This window comes from Muntiacus reevesi, chromosome 2 (assembly GCF_963930625.1).
Source record: "Muntiacus reevesi chromosome 2, mMunRee1.1, whole genome shotgun sequence".
Lineage (NCBI taxonomy): Eukaryota > Metazoa > Chordata > Mammalia > Artiodactyla > Cervidae > Muntiacus > Muntiacus reevesi.
Genome location: NC_089250.1, coordinates 128311616 through 128333557, shown reverse-complemented (window position 1 = coordinate 128333557; position 21942 = coordinate 128311616). Strand labels below are relative to the sequence as shown.

The 21942-nt window shown below is 33.1% G+C and overlaps 1 protein-coding gene across 14 annotated transcripts in view; it reads right to left on the bottom strand.

The window, feature by feature from the left end:
• PCDH15 (protocadherin related 15) overlaps window positions 1-21942 on the bottom strand; it is a 767128-nt gene that overhangs the window by 458220 nt on the left and 286966 nt on the right. For all 14 annotated transcript variants that reach the window (XM_065919987.1, XM_065919986.1, XM_065919983.1 and 11 more), the window contains 2 exons: window positions 17617-17777; window positions 8926-9081 (listed from right to left, as the gene is read on the bottom strand). In XM_065919987.1, the coding sequence (XP_065776059.1) occupies window positions 8926-9081; window positions 17617-17777 (317 nt within the window). The remainder of the gene's footprint in view (window positions 1-8925; window positions 9082-17616; window positions 17778-21942) is intronic.

The window sequence follows — 21942 nt, the reverse complement described above, 5'->3', positions numbered from 1 at the left end:
CCAAACAGATGGTAAAAACAAAAATAAAATTTTACAAAATATTCCAACTAAAATACATCACATAATGAAAATATTCAAGTTTATTCTACTTTTAGAATTAAACTGTGGGAAGCATGAATGGATAAAAGCAGAGATTGTTGGATTTAATTAGAAAGTTCCTGCCATTGCCATTCTTACCATTCAGTGAGTGCCTAGAACATACCTAGAACCATTGGTTTCACTTTACATCTCTCTAGCCTTTCATCTTCAATAAATGAATCAATAAATGAAATTAACACTATGTTTTTCCATTGAGTAAATTAAGTGTATTAGAAATTAATCAATTTTCTGTGATTGTGCAGAGAGGAAGTAGTCACACTGTATCAGAGCCTAGGATATAGTGAATCCAAAGGCTTTGTGCCTTTCTCCTAGAACTCTACCTAGGACTTCCCTGATGGTCCAGTATTTAATAATCTGCCTGACAGTGTGGGGGACACAGGTTCGATCCTCATCTGGGAAGATTCCACATACTGCAGGTCAACTAGCCCCTGTGCCACAACTATGAGCCTGCATGCCTTGGAACCCATGCTCTGAAACAAGAAAAGCAACTTCAATGAGGTGTAAACACCACAACTAGAGAATAGCCCTAGCTTGTGGCAACTAGACAAAGCCTGTGCACAGTGGTGAAGATCCAGTGCAGCCAAAAATAAAAATAATAAATTAGTAATAATATTATTCAGATTAATGGTTGTATTTATCCTTTATTCTTTATGTCTCTGAGCACTATCATTCTTTTGCTTGATGCATTTGTACAATATAGTGATCAAACACTCAGTTTTAGAGCAAAGCTGCCTGTGTTTCTCACTTAGATCTGCCACTTATTAGCAGTGAAATCTTAGGCAAATTAATAAATGCTTCTCTGTCCCAGTATTTTCTCATCTTATTGTGCAAAATGAAAAAAAATATACAAATAATTTGAGTGTGTGTGTAGGTTTAAGTAAGTTTTAAACAAGATGTTTCATGGAAAACTTAGCACTCATAAATGATAATTGTTAGAATGAATCTATCTTTATCATTGTAATCTGACCTAATTCCAGTCAATATCAGGAGATACGATGCCACTAAATTAGCAAGAAGGTCTATGCAGAAACCTGTGAACAAATCTTAGATAAGAACAAGTTTTAATGTGTCAAGTTACTTACTAATGAGTATAGCTAAAATTCAAAGAAGAAAAATAAATACTAAAATTACTCAAAACTTAAAGCTTATAGACATTTAAACTGTTAACCAGGACATACTTTGTGATATAATTGTAATGTCAATAGTTATGAAAAAACTCGATTGCTCCTGAAAACCAAGATTATTTCCACTGCTCACCTTTACTTTCCGAAATTATAAATAGCATTTTATATTTAGATTTATGAAGTGTCCTTTAAAGTTTCCTGTTCTTAAGAACTTAGAGACCTTGACCAAACACAATTTATTAAATTGTGATTCTCTTAGGATCCTTTACATTTGAACTTCATAACCCTGTGCATGTAGGAAAACCTTGTTGAGGAAAATAAAGACATTTGGTTAAAGGGGAGTCATATTAATATTATTCAATATAACTTTAGCTTTGCTGGGACACGAAAGTGAAAGAGAAAGTGAAGTCACTCAGTCGTGTCTGACTCTTTGCAACCCCATGGACTGTAGCCTATCAGGCTCCTCCATCCATGGGATTTTCCAGGCAAGAGTACTGGAGTGTGTTGCCATTTCCTTCTCCAAGAGATCTTCCCAGCCCAGGGATTGAACCCTGGTCTCCCCCATTGTAGGCAGACTCTTTACCGTCTGAGCCACCATGGAAGTCTGCTGGGACACGAAAACTAAGGTAAATGTTAAGTGGTGTAATAGTCATATACAAATTAAAACATAATTTCTCCCTAGAGTTATGAAAAAAGGGACTATAAGTCACATAAATATGTAACTTCCCCCTAGGGCTATGTAAAATATACTGTAATTCACAAAGCTCATATTTACCAAGTTAAAAAAAAAATCTGGGCTTCTTTTCTGTTATCACTGTTTTGTCAGCCTATATAATTTATCACAATAATCTGGAAAACTTTTACTCCTTCCTTAAAACACTTTAATCATGTATAAGCTTCTTCTCAAATTTAACTCAAAACAAACACACACACACGCATACACACACACATATATGAGTGTCCCCGGTGACTCACTCAGTAAAGAATCCACCCCACAATGCAGGAGATGCAGGTTTGATCCCTGATCAAGAAGTTCCCCTGGAGAAGGAAATGGCAACCCATTCTAGTATTCTTGCCTGGAAAATCCCATGGACAGAGGAGCCTGGCAGGCTACAGTCTGTGGGGTCACAAAGAGTCAGACACAGCTTACAGACTAAACCACCACCACCACACATGTATCTGCACACTTTAAATCTTTATATCACTTATTTAAGCCTGATGCTATACACACACATAAACACACATAAATATAATATCAGGTTTAAATAAGTGAGATAAAGATAACCCTTTTCAGATTGTATTTTAAAATTAGTTATAAAATATACAAGTAAAACCCTGGAGAAGCAAACGGCAACTCCAGTATTGGGCTATAGTCCAGGGGGTCACAAAGTGTCAGACGTGACTTCGTGACTAAACAACAGCATACACGTAACACGTTGTACACTAAAATCTGTGGGCTTTTTTTTTTTCCTACTTTAAGATTTATTACATGTATTCATTAAACCCCATGAGGTAGGTGTCCTAATATTTTCACTTCTAGTTTTCACATGAGGAAACTGAAACACAGAGAAATTTTTATTTTTACAAGATCAATGCAATTAAAAATGGTAAGCCAGCTCTAACATAGTTGGACATTTGAGTTGTCTCCAGGTTTTGACTATTATGGAAATATTGTCAATGAATATTCTCCTACATGTTACTTGGTGAACATACATACCACAAGAGCAGAATTGTTGAGTCATAAGGTATCTTTTTGTTTATCTTTTGTAGAAACTACAAACACATCTCCAAAGTAATTGCTCCAATTTACTCCTCTACCAACAATGTATAGAGGTTGTGTTTACTCTGTAGCTTTATCAAGACGTGGAATTGTACTTCCTTTCAATTAAAAGTTTAATTTAATTTAGAGTAAACTAATATAACTGAAACCTTCATATTGAAGGCGCGATGATCAGGGAATGACTTGTTAAAATTTGTTTCTTGTTTGTTACAATTTGTTTCTTGTTTGTTACTGTTTTATTAAAACAAAATTAATATTGACTTTGTCTTCAAATTTGCTTAACTCGTTTATTAATTATAATAATCTACATGTAAATACTGTTGGGTTTCTACATATGCAATAATACTAGTTAGGAATAATGAGGGTTTTATATGTCATTTTCAGAATAAGGGTGAAGTTTCTAATTTAATTCTGTGTTTTTATTGATTGTAAGCTCAATTGCATTGTGATTAGAAAACATACTCTGCTTAATTTCAGTCATTTGGAATATGTTGACACTTCCTTTACAGCCTAACATTTGGTAAATTCTTGCAAATGCTTCATGTGACTGGAAAGAATGAATTCTGCAGCTGTTAGGTATAGTGTTCCTTCCATCAGAACTTACCAGGTCATGGTGCTAATTTCATAGCTCAAGTCTATTTTCTTACTGCTATTTTTCCCTTACCTATTTTGTCAATTACTGGGAGTGCTTTTACATTAATTATCTATTGCTACCAAAATAAATTAAGGTAAATTTAGTAGCTTAAATTAGTATTCATTTGTTATTTCACAAGTAAGTTAGAAGCTGAAGGTAGGTCTCACCAAGTTAAAATCAAAGTATTGGTAGGGCTGGATTCTTTTCTGGAGACTCTGGGAATAAGTTCAATTCTCAGCTCTTTTTTATTGGAGGGCTTCATTCATCATTAAAACCAGCAAAGTTGGCTTAATTTCATCTTACTCTTTGATTCTCTTTGATCTCAACTCTCCTTTCAGTTTCATATTTTTCACTACTTCCTCTTCCTTTGACACTCCAGTCACAGAAATTTCTCTCCTTTTAAGAGCTTGTGTGATTAGATTAGGCCCACGGGGATAATCCAGCATAATCTATTGATTAGCATCCATAATCTTAACCATGTCTGTAAAGTTCTTTTGCCTGAGATTAGGATATGGACATCTTTGAGTGACTAATGTTCTACCTAATACAGGTTTTAAATGTGGTTTTAAGTTATTTCTATGATAATAGATTTTTCTTTTCTCCTTTAAGTGTTTCAATATCCACTTGATTATTGCTGAGGCCATGTTATTAAGTGAAATTGCATTCACAATTGCTACAACTGTCTGGCAGATTGAACTCTCATCATTGTGAAAAGTTCCTTTTATTCTCTATTTACATATTCAAATTTTTATTTATCTTTCCTTGTTAGTTCTTTAATGCCTTTTTGTAGATATATTTATTTATTTAATGATTTATTTTCCTTTTATTTATTAATGTGTCTCTATTATTAGTTATTAATATCTCCATGCCTCTTCTGGTTATCTTCAAGAGAATAATTAGTCCCAAATACCTAGTCTACCTCAATCAAAACCAGAGGATTTATATTTTGTATGACTGGAAATAATAGAGATTATGTGAATCTAAACCTGCTCAATCAGCCATGTAGTACCACCTCTGTATATAGGGTGACAAGAATCCGAAAGCAATATTACAGAAACATATTGAAGAATGTTAAGTAAGAAAAGAGAGTAAATATGCAATTTCTTTATACATTTTATGTGTTATCTTTAAATTACACATAATAATATATGTTTAGATATCTTGTTGGGGGGAAATTTTATTTTTGCTACTCATGGTCAATAATTCTCACAAATTAGCTATCCACATCATGTTTTTTTCTTTTTCATCACAGAACTGAATAGGCATGATGGTGCCTTTCAGGATCTGACCCAAAGTGTGTTGTTCAGTTTCATGTCCTTCCATTCTGTCCTTTCTTAACTTAAGCTTGTTGTGCAGAACTCCTTATAGCTAATTTAGTGGCAATCCAGAAATCAGGACTACTACTTTAAACAAAAATTGACAGAAACAGTTCACTAAATAAATTTAAAACACCATCAAGAGACAATAGTACTGATAATAGACATGAAGTGTGCATTTTTGACTAGTATAAGACCACAATATCAATACTGCAATAATATAGCAGTATGAATTTTTACTTAAAACAGTTTTTTTTAAAATTTATAGAATATGAATTGCCATTTTTCTAGGTAAAAAATAGTTGAACACTGGCAAATTCCTTGAGTCCAACCTTTCAGTTATATCTGAACTATATTTCTCTGAGTTCCTAGACACTTAAAGAAATCCAGTTCAGAAGCTTTATATATATAGTTGATCCATGAACAATATGGTTTGAATGGTATGGGTCCACTTATATGCAGATTTTTTCAACAGTAAATACTATAGTACTACATAATGCATGCTTCCTTTCTTCCTTTCTCCTTTTCTTTCTCTTTTTTTCTTTCTTAACTGTATACCATCTACCTGTCAAGAGAAACGCAAGAGAACATTCTTCCAGAAAGTGCCAACAAATTATCTGCAATAAATCACAGCATGTCACAGATGCAAAGTACCTTTAGGGTGATATCCAAGGTGATAGAGAGAACAAATTAATATTGACTAAAAAAATTGCCCTGTCTGTAAAGAGATCATTAAAGACCAGGACAGATATAACCTTTTTATTACCCTGAGATTAATTCTTCACAAGCATAAGAAAACATGTTTGCCTTGATTTGTCCTTGTTTACTTTCTATTATGTCAAAAGGAATGTTTTGAAATGGGATGCATATGTTATCAAAGACATCACTGCCAGAAAATATTTATCTTCAGAAATTACTTAAGAATGATCAGCAGCAATTAGACTGTACATCTTGTTCTTCAAACCATCCAGACTAATTACTAAATAATACAATTGTCCAAAATTAATTGAGAGTCTCCAATTACCCAGAGAGAAAAAAAAAATACTTGCAATATCTTATGTCTGACAAAAAAATAATTTTAAACCTTTGTAGGCAATTCACGTGCTGTTCCAGATCTCAGTTTTCTCACAGTGAATAAGGAGAGTGACCAATCAGGACTTTAAGATGCTTTTATAAATCTGTGATGATGATTTTATAACTGTCTTTTGAACTTCAATGAAGTGTAAAATATTTTGACACCAACAGTCTCTTAAACCTCACATGGCTTTACATTTATTTTTAGGAAAACATTTAGATCATTCTAGTCATAACTACCTTAATTATATGTTTTGTATTGAAAGGAGAAAGAGCATGGAAAATATCTTGCAATCTTTCACAGAGTAGAATACATTTTATTTAATTTTATTTTACAGGTAGCACTGTAGTTGCAGTATATATATATATAGTTGCAGTGTATATATATATATATATATATATATATACACACATACATATATATATAGGTATATATAAAATTACAATATATTTGCCCTGATGGAGAGATAAATACATAGATAAAGATATATAGATAAACTCATTCAAGGCAATTAAACTACAAATTATTCAAAAATAGGATGAGAAAAATAGCTAAATTTCATTTTTTCTTATAATTATGCTTTGGTGTTTAAATAAACTTTGTATTCTTTACAAGAAAATTGATATGAGAGAGTACAAACAAAATCAGTGAAGGAAAATATCAATTACACATGTTCCACAGAATCAAACCATAGAAAATCCGACCATAGTATCAGTGGGATAGGATTGACTCAATTGACTTTGGGAAACACATAAGAGAAAAACATAATTAGGCAGTTTTGCATAGAAATCTTGCCTCTCCAAATAATATTTAAGATAAAATGTTTAATGTTTCTACAAATTGTATCATTCTAATTGCATTTAACCAGATGACATAGGAATTTAGAGTTTGGAGAAACTGAAGATCAATGACTGGGTATAGCTCGGGATGAGTATAGAAATAGGAAATGGAAATGGGTCATGAGTTAAACTTTAAAAAATGAGTAAAACTTGGAGACTTGCAATGTATGGAGGATTCCCTTCTAAGTAAATTGAACAGTGTGAGTAAAGCCAAAGAAATGAGTATATTTGTAAGACATAAGGAAGTTAATCTGAACAGCATGTGTATTGTCAGAGAGAAACTGAATTTAAGAATACATTGACAAAAGATCAGATAATAGAAGACCTTGAAAGTCAGCTGGTGGAGTAGATGATCTTTATCTTGATAATAATGAGAAATCATACAATTTTGGAAGAGGAGAATGACACAATTAAAATAGTATTGGAAAAGTTAGTTATCAGCAAGGTGCTGAAAAACATTGGAGTAGGGGTAGAAGTAGTCAAATTACATAGACTACTTTGAATGCAAATTGAACTTTATAAATTTTGTTTTAGAAAATAAAGACATGTATCCAAGAACAGTTAAACATGGTTCAAGACTGGATTTTAAAATTAGGTCTGTTGCCTAAGATCATTTATCTTTCAGTTTATATTCAAATAAAGCTAGCACTCAAAGTAAAACTCATTCAAAAAGTATAGTTTAGATGCTAAAATAAAATGCTACATAATTATTATGTAACATGGTTAATTACATTAATTAGCATTTGTCTGTTTTAGCAGAAATCTGTTAAGTAAAAGGTAGCTCAAAATGGTTGAGCATTGACTGACAAGTAGCTTTGCCTGTTAAACTTTAAAAAGCTTATTTTTTTTATGTAATAGAATCTAGAAAGTCTCAGATTATGAGAAATATCATTTCTTTTAATTGTAGTGAACAGAAGAATATTGAAGTAAATAAGACACATTTTAAATAATTTCAAAAATAATATAGAAGTTACAGGTACAATGCTGTTTTAATGCTCAAAGTGTACCAATTTCCTCTTATAAAGTAGATATGTATTTTTAAGATAAAAAAAGACATCATAGCAGGAATATGATTTGCTAAAGTAGAGGCTATTAAAAATGCGGTTCATTTTTTTGTGTCTAAATTACACATAATAGATATCAGAGATACTTTATATTTTATAATTTAATGGAATGCCCCAAAATTAATATAATAGTCACCATTAAAAAAAAATAAGATTAAAAGGATTCTTGGCTTATGGATTTTGGCTCAAAAGGAAAACAAAAGCAAACAACAAACAACAAAAAGCATGTTCTAATGGTAAAGAACCTGCTTGCCAATGCAGGAGACATAAGAGATGTGGATCTGATCCCAGAGTTGGGAAGATACCATGGAGATGGGCACGGCAACCCATTCCAGTATTCTTGCCTGGAGAACCCCAAGGACATAGGAGGCTGGTGGGCTACAATATATGGGGTCACAGAAAGTCGGACATGACTGAGATGACTTAGCACAGCACAATAAAATCAGTAATACTACTTTTAAAATATTTTTTAGACAATCTGATGAGCATTTTTATAATAATTTAGTTTTTATTTATATTTAATTATTTTCAATGTGCCAAAACTTGATTTCAAAATTGAGGAAATAACTTTAAATTAATAAAATCTTAAATATGTGTTTTCTTCTAATACTTAATTACAGCTACCACCTCAAAGATACAAAAGAAAAAAATTAGTCTGTCTTATTTTACAATAAGAATAGCTGCTGATAAACCTTAGCAACCATGTATGTATATAGCTTCAGACATTAAATTGTCCAAGATGATACAAATATCAATATTTTGGTCATTATTATAAATAATTATTTTTTTCTGTAGCAAAGTGAATTCCTGAAATCGTATTAGAAGTCACTCAGACCTTACTCTTCTAAAGTACTACTTTTGAAAGGTTTTCTTGGTATTTCTAAACAGTTTATTATTTTATTATTACAGAGGGATGATTTCAAAATATTTATAATATGCAGTCAGTTACATATATCGATAAAAAGGAAACAGAGAAAGGCAGAGAGAAACTGACCTCATTTACTGTGGCATAGTAGCTTTCATGCTTGAATGTGGGTGAGTTGTCATTTCTGTCTCTCACCACAATTCGGACTTCATGGTAGATAACAGTGCCCACTTTTTTGTTGATGCACTGAACTTGCACCACAATAGAGTGTATATTCATTGGAGGCTGCAACACAGAAATTGCATCTTTAAAAAAAAACAAACAATTGAAACTGAAGTCCCTCATTATTGTCAAAGTACTTATTTAATAAAACCTTCTATACTTATTTACTTTTAAATTATAGTAATCTATAAAAATTGATCCATTTTGTACTACTTTATGGATGAGAAGACAATCGTGATTACTTCAATGCTCAATTTTTAAAAAATAGAATCTCAGGTAGCATTCTGTTCACAATTAGAGGACTACCAATGAACACAATCACAAAAGTAATGGCCAAGATTTGCTGGGATGCCACAAATTTTGGCCTTTAAAAAAGTCAAAGAAGCAATGACATAAGCGTCTAATTTATAAAAGTAATGTAGAAATGATAATATACATAGGGTAGAGAGATTGTATAACATTTGTATTTATTTATATTTTTCTAAAATATTAAATGTTCATATCTTATATAAACCAAAATATAAGATAACCAGAAGAGAATCTATTCATAACCCAAATTTATTAAATCTATACATTTAAAGTTTATTTTGCTAATCTTTTCTTCTCTCCAAAAATAATATGTCTTATACACACACACACATATGAGATTATCACCCCAGGTTCATGTTTGTAAATATAGATTTACTACAGCAGTTTGATGTATACTACTATGAATCTGCACTATGTACTCCATTATATAAATCTATAGCTCACTTGGTTTAAGTAAAAACTTATAATGATATGTTTACTGTTGTTATTTTTTGTCATTTTAAGCAAGATTTCAATATACATTTCATACATAAATAGGTGCTAATTTGCCTAATTATTTTATGATACAGTTGTACAAAGAGAGAATTTTCATCAAGAAGGCACTTATTACTCAGGTGCTATGACAAAGGGCTTGCAGGAGTATGATACACACCTGCATCTCTGACTCTAGATACACAAAGTATTGACACAAAATATTTCTTTGTAATTTTTCAAATCTTCTTTGAGTTTATAAAATTATCTTTGCATATAATTTTATCAGTGTGATCTATTCTGACCACCTTGTTTAGAATGCCATGCCTCCAATCTGCTCTTTCCTTTCAACTTCCCCTCTATTTATTTACTGTTTTTACTGTTTTTTTCATGCACCACATGGCATATTATACATTTTATATATTCATTGCATTTTGCCTCCCTTTACTGTATTGGAAGTTTCATAAAGCTGGGGATGCTATTTTGGTCATGACTTAATCTCTCCACACAGTAACTAGCACTGTGCCTAGAACACGTGGCTGAGTACCATCAGAGCTGTACCACTTTGCTTGTAGTCGTGGTCCCATAACCTACGGATATATGATCTAGATGCAAAGTCTCTCTGGGCTCAGTCTGTTCATCTCTAAAAATGAGGATAACAATAAACGCTGATATGACAGAACTGTCATAATAATTATATCAATAAGTCTTATATGAACTTATCCTGTGCTAGGACTATAGTAACACATAAAATGCAAATCAGGCTTTACTTATAAAATGCTAAATTTCCAAAAATGAAAAAAAAATCTATAAAACACAAACAGATCATCCTGGATTATAAAACAAAATATTAAATATTTGGGTTAAAACCAATCTGAAGATATAGCAGGCTTCCTAGGTGGCACTAGTGGTCAAGAACCAACTGCCAATGCAGGAGACTTAGAGATGCAAGTTTGATCCCTGGGTCGGGAAGATGCCCTGGAAAAAGGCATGGCAACCCATTCCAGTATTCTTGCCAAGAGAACAATGGAGAGAGGAGCCTGGCGGGCTACAGTCCATAGGATCACAAGAGCTGGACTGACTGAATCAACTTAGCATGTATGCACAGAAAGATATAGCAATAATTACCAGAAGCTAGAATTGGTTCATTAAAAGTGTCACATTTCTAATGAGAAGAACATTGTAGAAACTATATCTAACCTGAAAAAAAACATTGTTTAATATTAGGATTTTATTATGGCCAATAAAGAGAAAGGCAATTGAATTGTACTGTACTTGGTTGAATCATTACATCTAGAAAGAGTAACTAGAAGCATCATTATCATATGTAGGAAGGTCTTAGCTGTGTGAAGTGCCACACAGCCCTGGGTTCTAACCTAATGTCTTCTCTAATTCACTGTTTAGAAAGATTTTTGGCTGTACCATACATCATATGGGATGTGAATTTCCCAACCAGAGACGGAATACACGCCCCCTGCACTGGAAGTGCAGAGTCTAACCTCTGACCACCAGGGAAGTCCCTTCAAATCACTTTAAATCACTAACATATAAAAAGGTATTAAAGTCATGTGTATAAAAATCTGTGAATACCATGAATACCACAAGCCCAGAAGGATACATAACACATTTAATGATACAAAACAAGGTTCAAAATCATTTTAATGAGTCAATAATAAGTTTCAAAACCCTAAATGTTTATAATAATTAATTGAAATCACCTTATTTGTATTAGGAAAAAAACTTAATTACCCAAATATAATAATAAATATCTACAAACATTAATATGAAACTATAATTATAAAATTTGGATGAGTAAAAGAAGAGTTTACATGCCAACACTAAATAATACAATGCTGAATAATAATACAAATTACTTCATATGCATTAATAGATGAAGAAATAGGTGGATTACAATAAGTACCATTTTTAGGACAAATCAGATGTGAAGTTAGTTACACTGAGAATGTGTGATAAAATTCGAAATGTCTAAACTAAAGATCACAAGATTAGTCAGACATCTGAATGGTTGTTATGAAAAGATCAATTAGTTTATTCATTGTAGTGTCAGTGGGCAGAAATAAGAATAATAAATTAAAAGTATTACAAAGCATATGTTTCCAATGTAAGCAGAGATTTTCTAATAATCCAAAGTGGGACAGAAAAGAATGAACTATCCAAAAAGTCAAGCCACATCACTGAAAATCAGCATGCTTGAGGCTAAAACATAACTTAAAAGACTAGTTCTGAGAAATTTTCTGGAAAGAATTTGAATTAGATGATCTCCATCTTTACAGTGGAGTATTGGTTTTATACTATTTATCTTAATAGACTTTTAAAAAAAATCCTCTCTACTTCAATTGTAAAGTAAATAACAGAATAAATAGTTGTACTATTAGCCTCTCTGACACACCTCTAGAAGACAATCAGGTGACAATTTATGTTCTGAAGTTATTTATCTTATAAACATTGCAGAAGAGACCTATAAAACCAATCCATATCAGAAAGGTCAAAATCTTTGCAAGTAGAGAATCCAATGTAGTGTGCTGAGCCCCCACTTAGTTCTGCTAAGTGCCCATAAATTAGATATAATCAGGTCACCTGGAACTCTTGTCGTTAACAACTTTAGGTCCCTATGCAACTGCTAGTAGCATGGATAGAACTTGGCTTGCAATAAATTCCAACCATAATGGATCATGCTGAAGGCAAGAATTCCCTGTGGCTAATATATAACACTCCTTGTGATCTCACGTTGGAATAGATTCTATTCTGCAATATAAGATGGTCATAAAAAAATACCAAGTACATTTCCACCAAGCCTATTAGTGAGAGTGAAGGGACTCCAACAAACAGGAATGTTAGGAATATTCTGGTTTTTTTTTTAATAACTGGTGGCAAAAATAAGTCATGGCAATTCTATCTTCTCTGATTCTCTTAATTTGCTTCATTCATGAAACAAATCAGAAAAAATAATGCTGTATATAAATTATTTGAGGGTAATTATTTAGAGTGATTACCATCATATTTCCCTAGACATGCAAACTATTTTTCAAGTTTAAAGACAATTGTTTAGTATGGTGTGAAAGTGAAAGGCACTCAGTCATGTCCTACTCTTTGTGAACCTATGGATTAGATAGTTTACGGAATTCTCTTAGCCAGAGTGGGTAGCCATTCCCTTCTCCAGGGGATCTTCCCAACCCAGGGATTGAACCCAGGTCTACTTTAAATGTATACTTGCATATCCATATGTTAGTATACATGTGTGAATACATTTTGACCCACACAGATAAAGTTCAGGAATGATATGTACCAACAGTTCATGAAAATGATCTTTGCAAAGTAAGGTTGAGAGTAAAACATAAAGGAAGAATTTTTCCAATAAATATGTAAGATTTTTTTTTTAATTTGAAAAACATTGTTGCACAATCACTTAGTTGCAACATGCAAGGTGAAGCATTTATAAATAATGTATTGATGTGAACAGTGTTGATTATAGAATACATATTCAGTCTAAGGAGAACTGAGATTTTTCTGGAAACAACAATATTTGGATTATTTAATAATTTAAATGGAAAATAAGTATTTAGCCAACTTGAATAGAATAGATTTTATTTTCCATAAAAAAAGGCAAAAGTTATTCACTCGTCATCGTAATGAAAAGTTTTTATCATGATTTTTCTTCCTACATACATACTATTTTTACAAAATTAAAAAAAAATAATTACTTCAAAAATTAAACTGGAAGATAGTGAAAAGAAAAAAGATGTAATGTGCTATAGAAATGTTTTTTAAATGATGAAGCAAAACTTGACATAAATGGCTGGTCAGAGTTAAAAATGTACTTTACAAATTAAACTTTCATAATTAATGGCATATTTAAAGAAGTTGCCTTAAATAAAAAGTACCTACTTGAAAATATTATTAGGCATATATAATATATAGAAACTTGTAGGTTTTTCACAATCAACTATTAAGGACATTACATTTATTTAATTATACTCATTTATGCAAAGTTCAACATGTGTTGAGATTAATCTGACATAGTCCTTGTACCTTAAGCAAATTCTGTAAAACTGACATGAGATAAATATAGATAACTATAATGTGAGTCAAAAAATAATTTTGAAGGAGTTCCATGACAGTCCAGTAGTTAGGACTCAGTGCTTTTACTGCTGTGATCCAAGTTCAATCCCTGGTTGTTTCCAGGGAACTAAAATCCTGAAAGCCACATGGTGTGGCCAAAAAAAAAAAAAAAAAGAAAGAAAAAGAGAGAGAGAGTTTCAAATGCTCTGGAGTTTACAATAAGAAATTATATATTGGTGTTACTATTAGGAAATACTTTTTTGTAGAGAGTAGCATTTTGAGACATGTCTTGGTAGTAGATAACATTCAACTGATGGTAATAGATAAAGGTCATTTCAAAGCATAGGTTCAAAAAGAGTATCAGGGAAGGCATGATAAAAAATTAGATCATGTTGAAAGTGAAAAAGTGAAAGTTTTTCAGTAATGTCCGACTGTTTGCAACCCTATAGACTATACAGCCCATAGAATTCTCCAGGCCAGAATACTGGAGTGGGTAGCCTTTCCCTTCTCCAGGGGATCTTCCCAACCCAGGGGTCCAACCCAGGTCTCCCTCATTGCAGGCAGATTCTTTACCAGCTGAGCCACAAGGGAAGACCAAGAATAGTGGAGTGGGTAGCCTATCCCTTCTCCAGTGGATCTTTCTGACTCAGGAAGACTATGTTGAGAGAACAATAGTTAGTTTAGTTTTCCTGGATTTGAGAATATATGTTTCTAAATAAAAGGAATAGATTGATAGAATTTAGGAAATCTCAAGGGCCAAATAAAGCAGTTTGCAATGAAAATTCATCTACTGAAAAGGCCAGAACTCTGCTTTGAGACACTAAAACTGAATCAATTTGAATTGTGAAATATAGTAAGGAGAACTACTAGGATATGGTTCCAAAGTCAAATGAGAATTAAGAGGGCTTGTACTGGAGTTATGCCGTTGGTAAATGCAGAACATACTATGGAAATAAAAGTTAAAAACTTAGTAGTTAAATGCATATTGACTGGGAATAGAAGTCAAAGCTCTTTGTGTACCTACCAACTTTGGATCTAAAAGAAAGGATGTTAAGATGTTTGGATTGTTTCATGCTCTTAGATTGGAAGAATTAATATAGTTAAAATGGCCATAATACCCAAAGCAACCTATAGATTTAATGTGATCTCTATAAAATTACCCAAGACATTTTTCACAGAACAAAAATAAATAATCCTAAAATTAACATGAAACCACTGAAAGACCCAAAGCAATTAATAGGAAAAGGAACAAAGTAGGATTCATAACCCTCACAGACTTCAAACAATACTAAAAAGCTATAGTAATCAAAAAGCATGGTATTGGCACAAAAACAGATATATGGATCAATGGAACATAATAGAGAGAGCAGAAACAAACCCACACAACTATGGATAATTATCTTTGGAAAAGAAGGGAAGAATATACAATGGGGGAGGCAGTCTCTTCAGCAAGCAATGTTAAGAAAGTTGAACAGGCACAAATAAATCAATGGAATTAGAATACATGCTTACACCATATACAAAAATAAACTCAAAATGGCTTAGACTTAAATATTCTTAAGACACAACACTATACAGCTCCTAGAATAGAACACAGGCAAAATATTCTCTGACATAAATCTTACCAATTTTTTTTTTAGGTCAGTCTCCCAAGGCAATAGAAATAAAAGCAAAAACAAATAAATGTGACCTAGTTAAACTTGCAAGCTTCTTTACAGCAAGAAAAACCATAAACAAAAGGAAAAAGCCTAAAGACTAGGAGAAAATATTTGTGAATGACGTGACTAATAAGAACTTAATTTCCAAAATATACAAACAGTTCATACAACTCAACAACAAAATACAAGCAACTCAACCAGAAAATGGACAGATGACTTACATAGACATTTCTCCAAAAAGACATCCAGATGGCCAATAGATGCATAAAAGGATGCCTATCATCACTAACTATTAGAGAAAGGCAAATCAAAGGTACAATGAGGTACCACCTCACACTGGTAGGCAAGGGCATCATTAAAAAGTCTACAAACAACAAACAAAGTGATTCCAAAAAGAAAGTAATTTACCAGTAAATAAACCAATTATTATAATTATAGGTGATTTTAAAAAAGGGAACAAAATACAAAATGACAGTGGCTTAAATTAGATAAATATATTCTATAATTCTACAAACATGCTACATTATAAAATTCATATGACTTGGATATGAGTGTTCCCAATTAAAGCTAGTAAAAGATGCATTGTGGGAATGGGCAAACTAAATAGAGGGGGTCAATTGTATGGTGAAGGATGGACACTTAGACTTGTGGTGGCGACCACCATGTGGTGTAAACAGATGCTGAACTCTAATGCTATACACCTGAAACCAGATATAATATAAAAAAGAAGGGTGTCTGTGAGTAACACAGCTTGGGGAGACTCTTGCAGCCTGCCAATTTGTGCCATTATTCAAACTGTTTTCAAAAAAGAAAGACTGAATATAAGATAAGACAAGGCAAGATAAATTCTAAGATAACAGTTGTCCTTATTCCATTTTACACAGTCTTAGCAACCCACGCAAAGCTCTGATTTGTGGGGTGCAAAGAATGTCGCTATGATTAAAGGACACAATTAGTGAGGGCAATGGTAGAAATGAGAACAGCATCAGAGATGACTTTGCTCTTCTAAGTTGAACACAACAGATTCATTCCTATTCTCGCTTTGTCACCCCCTTTCACATCTGCCCCAACTGCTCAGTCACTGAATTATGGGCCTGCCCCACTGTACAAGGGCAGCCCATTTTGGTGGGAGAGCTCTATTACCACCCACCTCATCACAAAGGTCTTAAAAAGTTTGAATTTAGGTGTGAAATAGATTAGGGAGTCATATACTCCATACCATATTTGATGTGGATCATAAATCCCAAACACTGGAGGGAGATGATTCAGGTTCACTAGGTTGAGGATCTGACATTTGAGTTTTATAAAATGGAAATTTGGGAGTAGGCAATGTGATGTACTTCCTGAGTTTCCACAAGGTCTTGTACAATTACTGCTTGACACCCCCATATGCACATATTCACACATGCTTTACTCTGCACTCAAGACTAGAATGCAAATGAGTGAAAATAAAGTTGCTTTAGAGAGCTACTTAAGTCTACTCAAGTTTTTCAACTTTTTCAGAAAGAAGACATTTAACTTCGGTTATGTAGGTGTTCTTAATATCGAAATACTTAGGTCTTAGGTCGTGCCGGAGAATGACTGGGATGGGACATTGCCGGGAAACTTGTGCTCAGCTTCTTTTAATTTTTGTCAGCTTTTTAAGCACATTGCCACTCATCTCTCAAGCAACACTTACTACTTGTAAGAGCAGCCTCTTGTTAGCAATCCAAATAAACTTTCTGTCCTCAAGTCAACACCTAGCTGTACTCAAACTTTGCCATGAATTAGGCTGTGCTTATCCTACTTTTCCAAGGTTACCACCCATTTATTCTGAGCACTATGTTCTCTCCTTATTCAGATATTTGATAAGCTTCCAGGATTTCAGAAGGACAAACAATGGTTCTCTCAGACACAGATGGTCCTTCTTCCTTTCTTACTCTTCTTTCAAGGAGTTTTTAAACAAATGTTTTTGTTGATGAACACTGAAAATAAACTCAATTTATACAATGAAAATTTGATATATTAACGAACACATACAAATATTTAAGTTATAATAGAGTTGTGATAGAGGGGCAAAGGGGAAAAAAAAAGTACTAACGTCTCTATCCAAAACTCTGCCTGTGCTGTTCAGGAAAAGCATTTGTTTGACAGGATCCAACAATACCCAGTAATCCACGTTGTCCTTTAAAGAGAGTTCTATGGTTGGGTCTGGTCCTCCAGCAGTCCCTTTGATCAGCATGTTATCCACCAGAATTGTACCTGCAAACCAAAGAAAGTCATTTGAAAATACATTCTACATGTATGCATTCTTCAATAAGGTTCATAAACTCACACCCTGGCTGACTTGCAAATCTGTTTCAAAGCAGAAGATATTCAATTTTTTATCTGGCATGATATAGAAAATGCTCTGTTTCAAAAAGGCAAAAAAAAAAAAAAATCTTTGTAATGCTATTTGTAAAAGATATTTTGAGAAGATGAGGTGCAAGGCAGAGATTCAAACACTTGGTGAGTTTCACCATCTATTTCTTGTTTCCTTTTAAGAGCATCCGTGTGTTCCCCTCCCTGTCCATCACTTCTCATAGGAGTTATCACTGAATTTTATCCTGAACAAAAGAAAAAGCCTATAATAACAGAGGCTGATACTTCAGTTCACTCAGTAAGACTTCTGATATGAAAAAAGATATCCTGAAAGTAAGAGAAAGGAAGAAAAAGGAAAAGATAAAGAAGTAGCAGAGACTCCCATGGGGAGAACTACTTCTTTTCTCTTTTATCTTACAGCAAATCCATGAAACATAAATCTTAATGTGAGAGACAAAACTAATGTGCAGATACACAAGAGAAGCTGTTCTTCTTTAAGGCATATCTGGAGTACTCAACTAGAACAACATACTATTTTAATGTCACATTTCAATGCTTGCTTTCTTATTATTCTTTCAGGGGGCTGACTTTTAGACATTTGGTGAATAAGAGAGTAGATTTCTAGTCTCTCCTACTCTTGTAAAAGAGTCCATATATTTTATAAGTTGAACACAAACAGCACTGATGCAGTTCAAAACCCCCTTTTGCCCTCAAACAGCAATGATCCCTTCGACAAACAATAATGCAATATAACTTATAGCAATCATTTTCAGCTGATCCACTTTATTAAACTTACAGCATAAAGAAGAGTTGTGACTATGCAAATAAAAATGTACCCTCCTAAGGGCATTTGAATAAATGGGCTTTATTTAGAGAATTCACTGCTTTAGGATAGTATACAAGAATACATAGATAATCTATAAATTTGAATCTAGCTCAAAGAATAATAATACAAAATGTATTTGCTGCATTTCCTTAAGGCACAAAATTGGTCTAAATGTTATATCATTGCATAATTATAAACAAAAGGGAGAGTCTCTTAAAGATTTTTCTTAGAAAGTTAATGATAGAAATAATAATAATAATCTATAATGTTTATCATGTTATTACCAATGAGCTTTATTTCACTAAGGAATGCTGAAAGGTACCATTCTTCTTTTACAATGATATATCTAAATAATAGTTAAATATTCCAATACTCAGGCCACCTGATGAGAAGAGTTGACTCATTGGAAAAGACCCTGATGCTGGGAAAGATTGAAGGTGGGAGGAAAAGGAGACAGAGGATGAGATGGTTGGATGGCATCACCAACGCAATGGACATGAGTTTGAGTAGGCTCTGGGAGTTGGTGATGGACAGGGAAGCCTGGAGTGCTGAAGTCCATGAGGTTGCAGAGTTGGACACCACTGAGTGACTGAACTGAACTGAATTGAACTGAATATTTAAATACACACACACACTTTTCTAAATGGCATATTATTTACTTTTACTTTTGCACGTATTAGTGCACATACATTTAAATACATGAGTGAAACTGATCATTCTTTTTTTTCTAAATTGAACTGGCAAATATATTATCTACAGATAGTCAAAAGCACAGATCAGAAAATGGTGGCATTTTCTTGTCTACAAATATGTTCTGTGCCTGAGTATATACTCTTTTACAAATGCTTCATATCACTAACCTTTGAAAAATTATTCAGTCTGTGTTTTCAATATGTAATTAACAAATTAAATAGGATTCTATTTTCTGACTAGAAAAATAAATGTATAATAAGTACATCAATTAAATATTAACATTTATGCCTTGATTCAATAACACATAATAGAGCATTAACAGTTCTTTCTCTAGTATACATATATACTATGAGGGACACAAAGAGAGGGCATAATAAAGTATGGTTAAAATCATAAGAAAGGAATTAACTTAGTTTGACACTCATATCATAGAGGTGAAGAAAGCAGACCTTGGAACTGATAGAGATAGAATCCAATCTTGGATTCACCATATACTAGCCATGTGAAAGTAGATAGATTACTTAACTCCACTCACCTTCAGTTTCCCTCCTCTACAAAACCAAAATGGGTAAAATAGAAGAGGTAGTTTTTTATTACGACACCACATGCATGTACTTGGAAAAAAAAATTGTGTACTAATATTGAAAGCACTAACAAAAGCTAAAACAACCCCAACAAAAATACTAACATGGGTAAATATTTAATGATACTTTCTCCAAGCACCATAGTCAATCTTTCAGCCTTAAATACTGGGGTTTATGCTTCTTCCTTCAAGAAGTAGTTATTGAGAGTCATTTGCTTCTAAATGGACTTCTTGGTGGCTTGGTGATAGAAAATCTGCCTGCCAATGCAGGAGACCGGGGTTTGATCCCTGGGTCAGGAAGATCCCCTGGAGAAGGAATTAGCAACCCACTCCAGTATTCTTGCCTGGGAAATCCTGTGGATGGAAAATCCTGGTAAGCTGTAGTCCATGGGATTGCAAAAGAGTCAGACACGATTTAATAACTAAACAATAACAAAATGCTTCCAACTACAAACTTTCTTCAACAAAATTGAAAAATCTGACCCAGCACTTCAGCTTTCTTCATTAATCTACTGTTTTAAACTTGGAAAAATAATTTCACAGCTTCTTCATCTGTACCCATACCTTCTTCCATATTAGCATGGTATCAATCATAGCCACCAATGTAAACCCTAGTTGCATTAAATAAAGGTGCTGCAGTAGATTTTCAGCTTTTGTATTAAGAGCCTCTTAAATAGCTATTTGTTTTTAACTATGATAAAATTGTGCCCAGAATATATAAAAACAGAAATATACTGTAAAATAACTTATGAATCAATAAAACTGCCTCCTTATACCAGCTCCATTCCCCTACTTACAAGGTATATAAGGTAATTTGCATCAAAGAGGAGGCTGTGGCCTGGGGAAGAAGTGAGATAATGCATGTGAAGGACTGATTGCAGTCCTTGATACAGAAAAAAAAAACAAAAACCTGAAAAATGTGAATTATGGTTATTGCTGTTAATGTTATTAACTCCATCTTGGAAGAGAAAGCATTTGAAACTAAAGCAAAATGACTTATTTTATGTTCCAGAAGTTTTTATAAACCAAATCTTCATTTCATGCTACAAAGCTAAGATAGGTGTGGCAAGCTGTCTGGAGAATTTACATGGGCTCAAAAGATTTGAATGCAAAATATCCACTCTGGGAAGTTAGAAGGAAGGGAGAAAATGCTCACTGTAGAGAAAATTATAGAGATAACTCCTTGTCTCCGGTGAATGGCAGTACATCCAGGGATTGACAGGTGAGCCATCCAGGCCTGCTCACTTGGGAGTGACTCACTCTTTCCATTTAGTAACACTAGACAGTTTTGATTTTTCTCAAAGAAGCTAAAATTAGATTTCATGGCAAGAAAATGATCCTATTCAACAAATTCATACTCATAGTGATCTTTCGATTGAATACATTTTACTCATCCCCAGCATATGTTTGCTTCTACTAGGGACTAAACACACACAAATACACATATACATTATATATTATAGGGACTTAAGTCATAATTGGATATTTAATATTTTCCTAAAAATTGTGTTTGCTTCTTGAACTAGGCAGTTATAACACAAGTGTGTTAGTCTATAAAAATGTTGTGGCGGTGGCAGTGGCGAGAGGGGCTTGTTGCCTTTCTAATTAACCTAATTCAAAGATGCTGAAAGAGAAAGTTCTACAGGGAGAGAAAGTAATTGACTGTTTGGGCTCATTCCAAACATTAAAATAAGAAAATCACTCTGTGCACAGAATACAGTACTTGCCATAAAACAGTTAATTATGCAAAGGTGTATAATAATATGAACTGCATAAAATCTCTCACAACCATCTTTCTCCAGTTAAAGTCAGCTGGAAAGATGTTCAACTGCAACATTCAGTCAGGAGCAGTGGATGCTTTTCCTTGCATTTACCCCTTGTAAATGAAACCATAAACAAAGTTCCCAAGTGCATTGTTTAATTAAAATAAATTTTTAAAAAGTTGAAATTGTAGCTAATACATA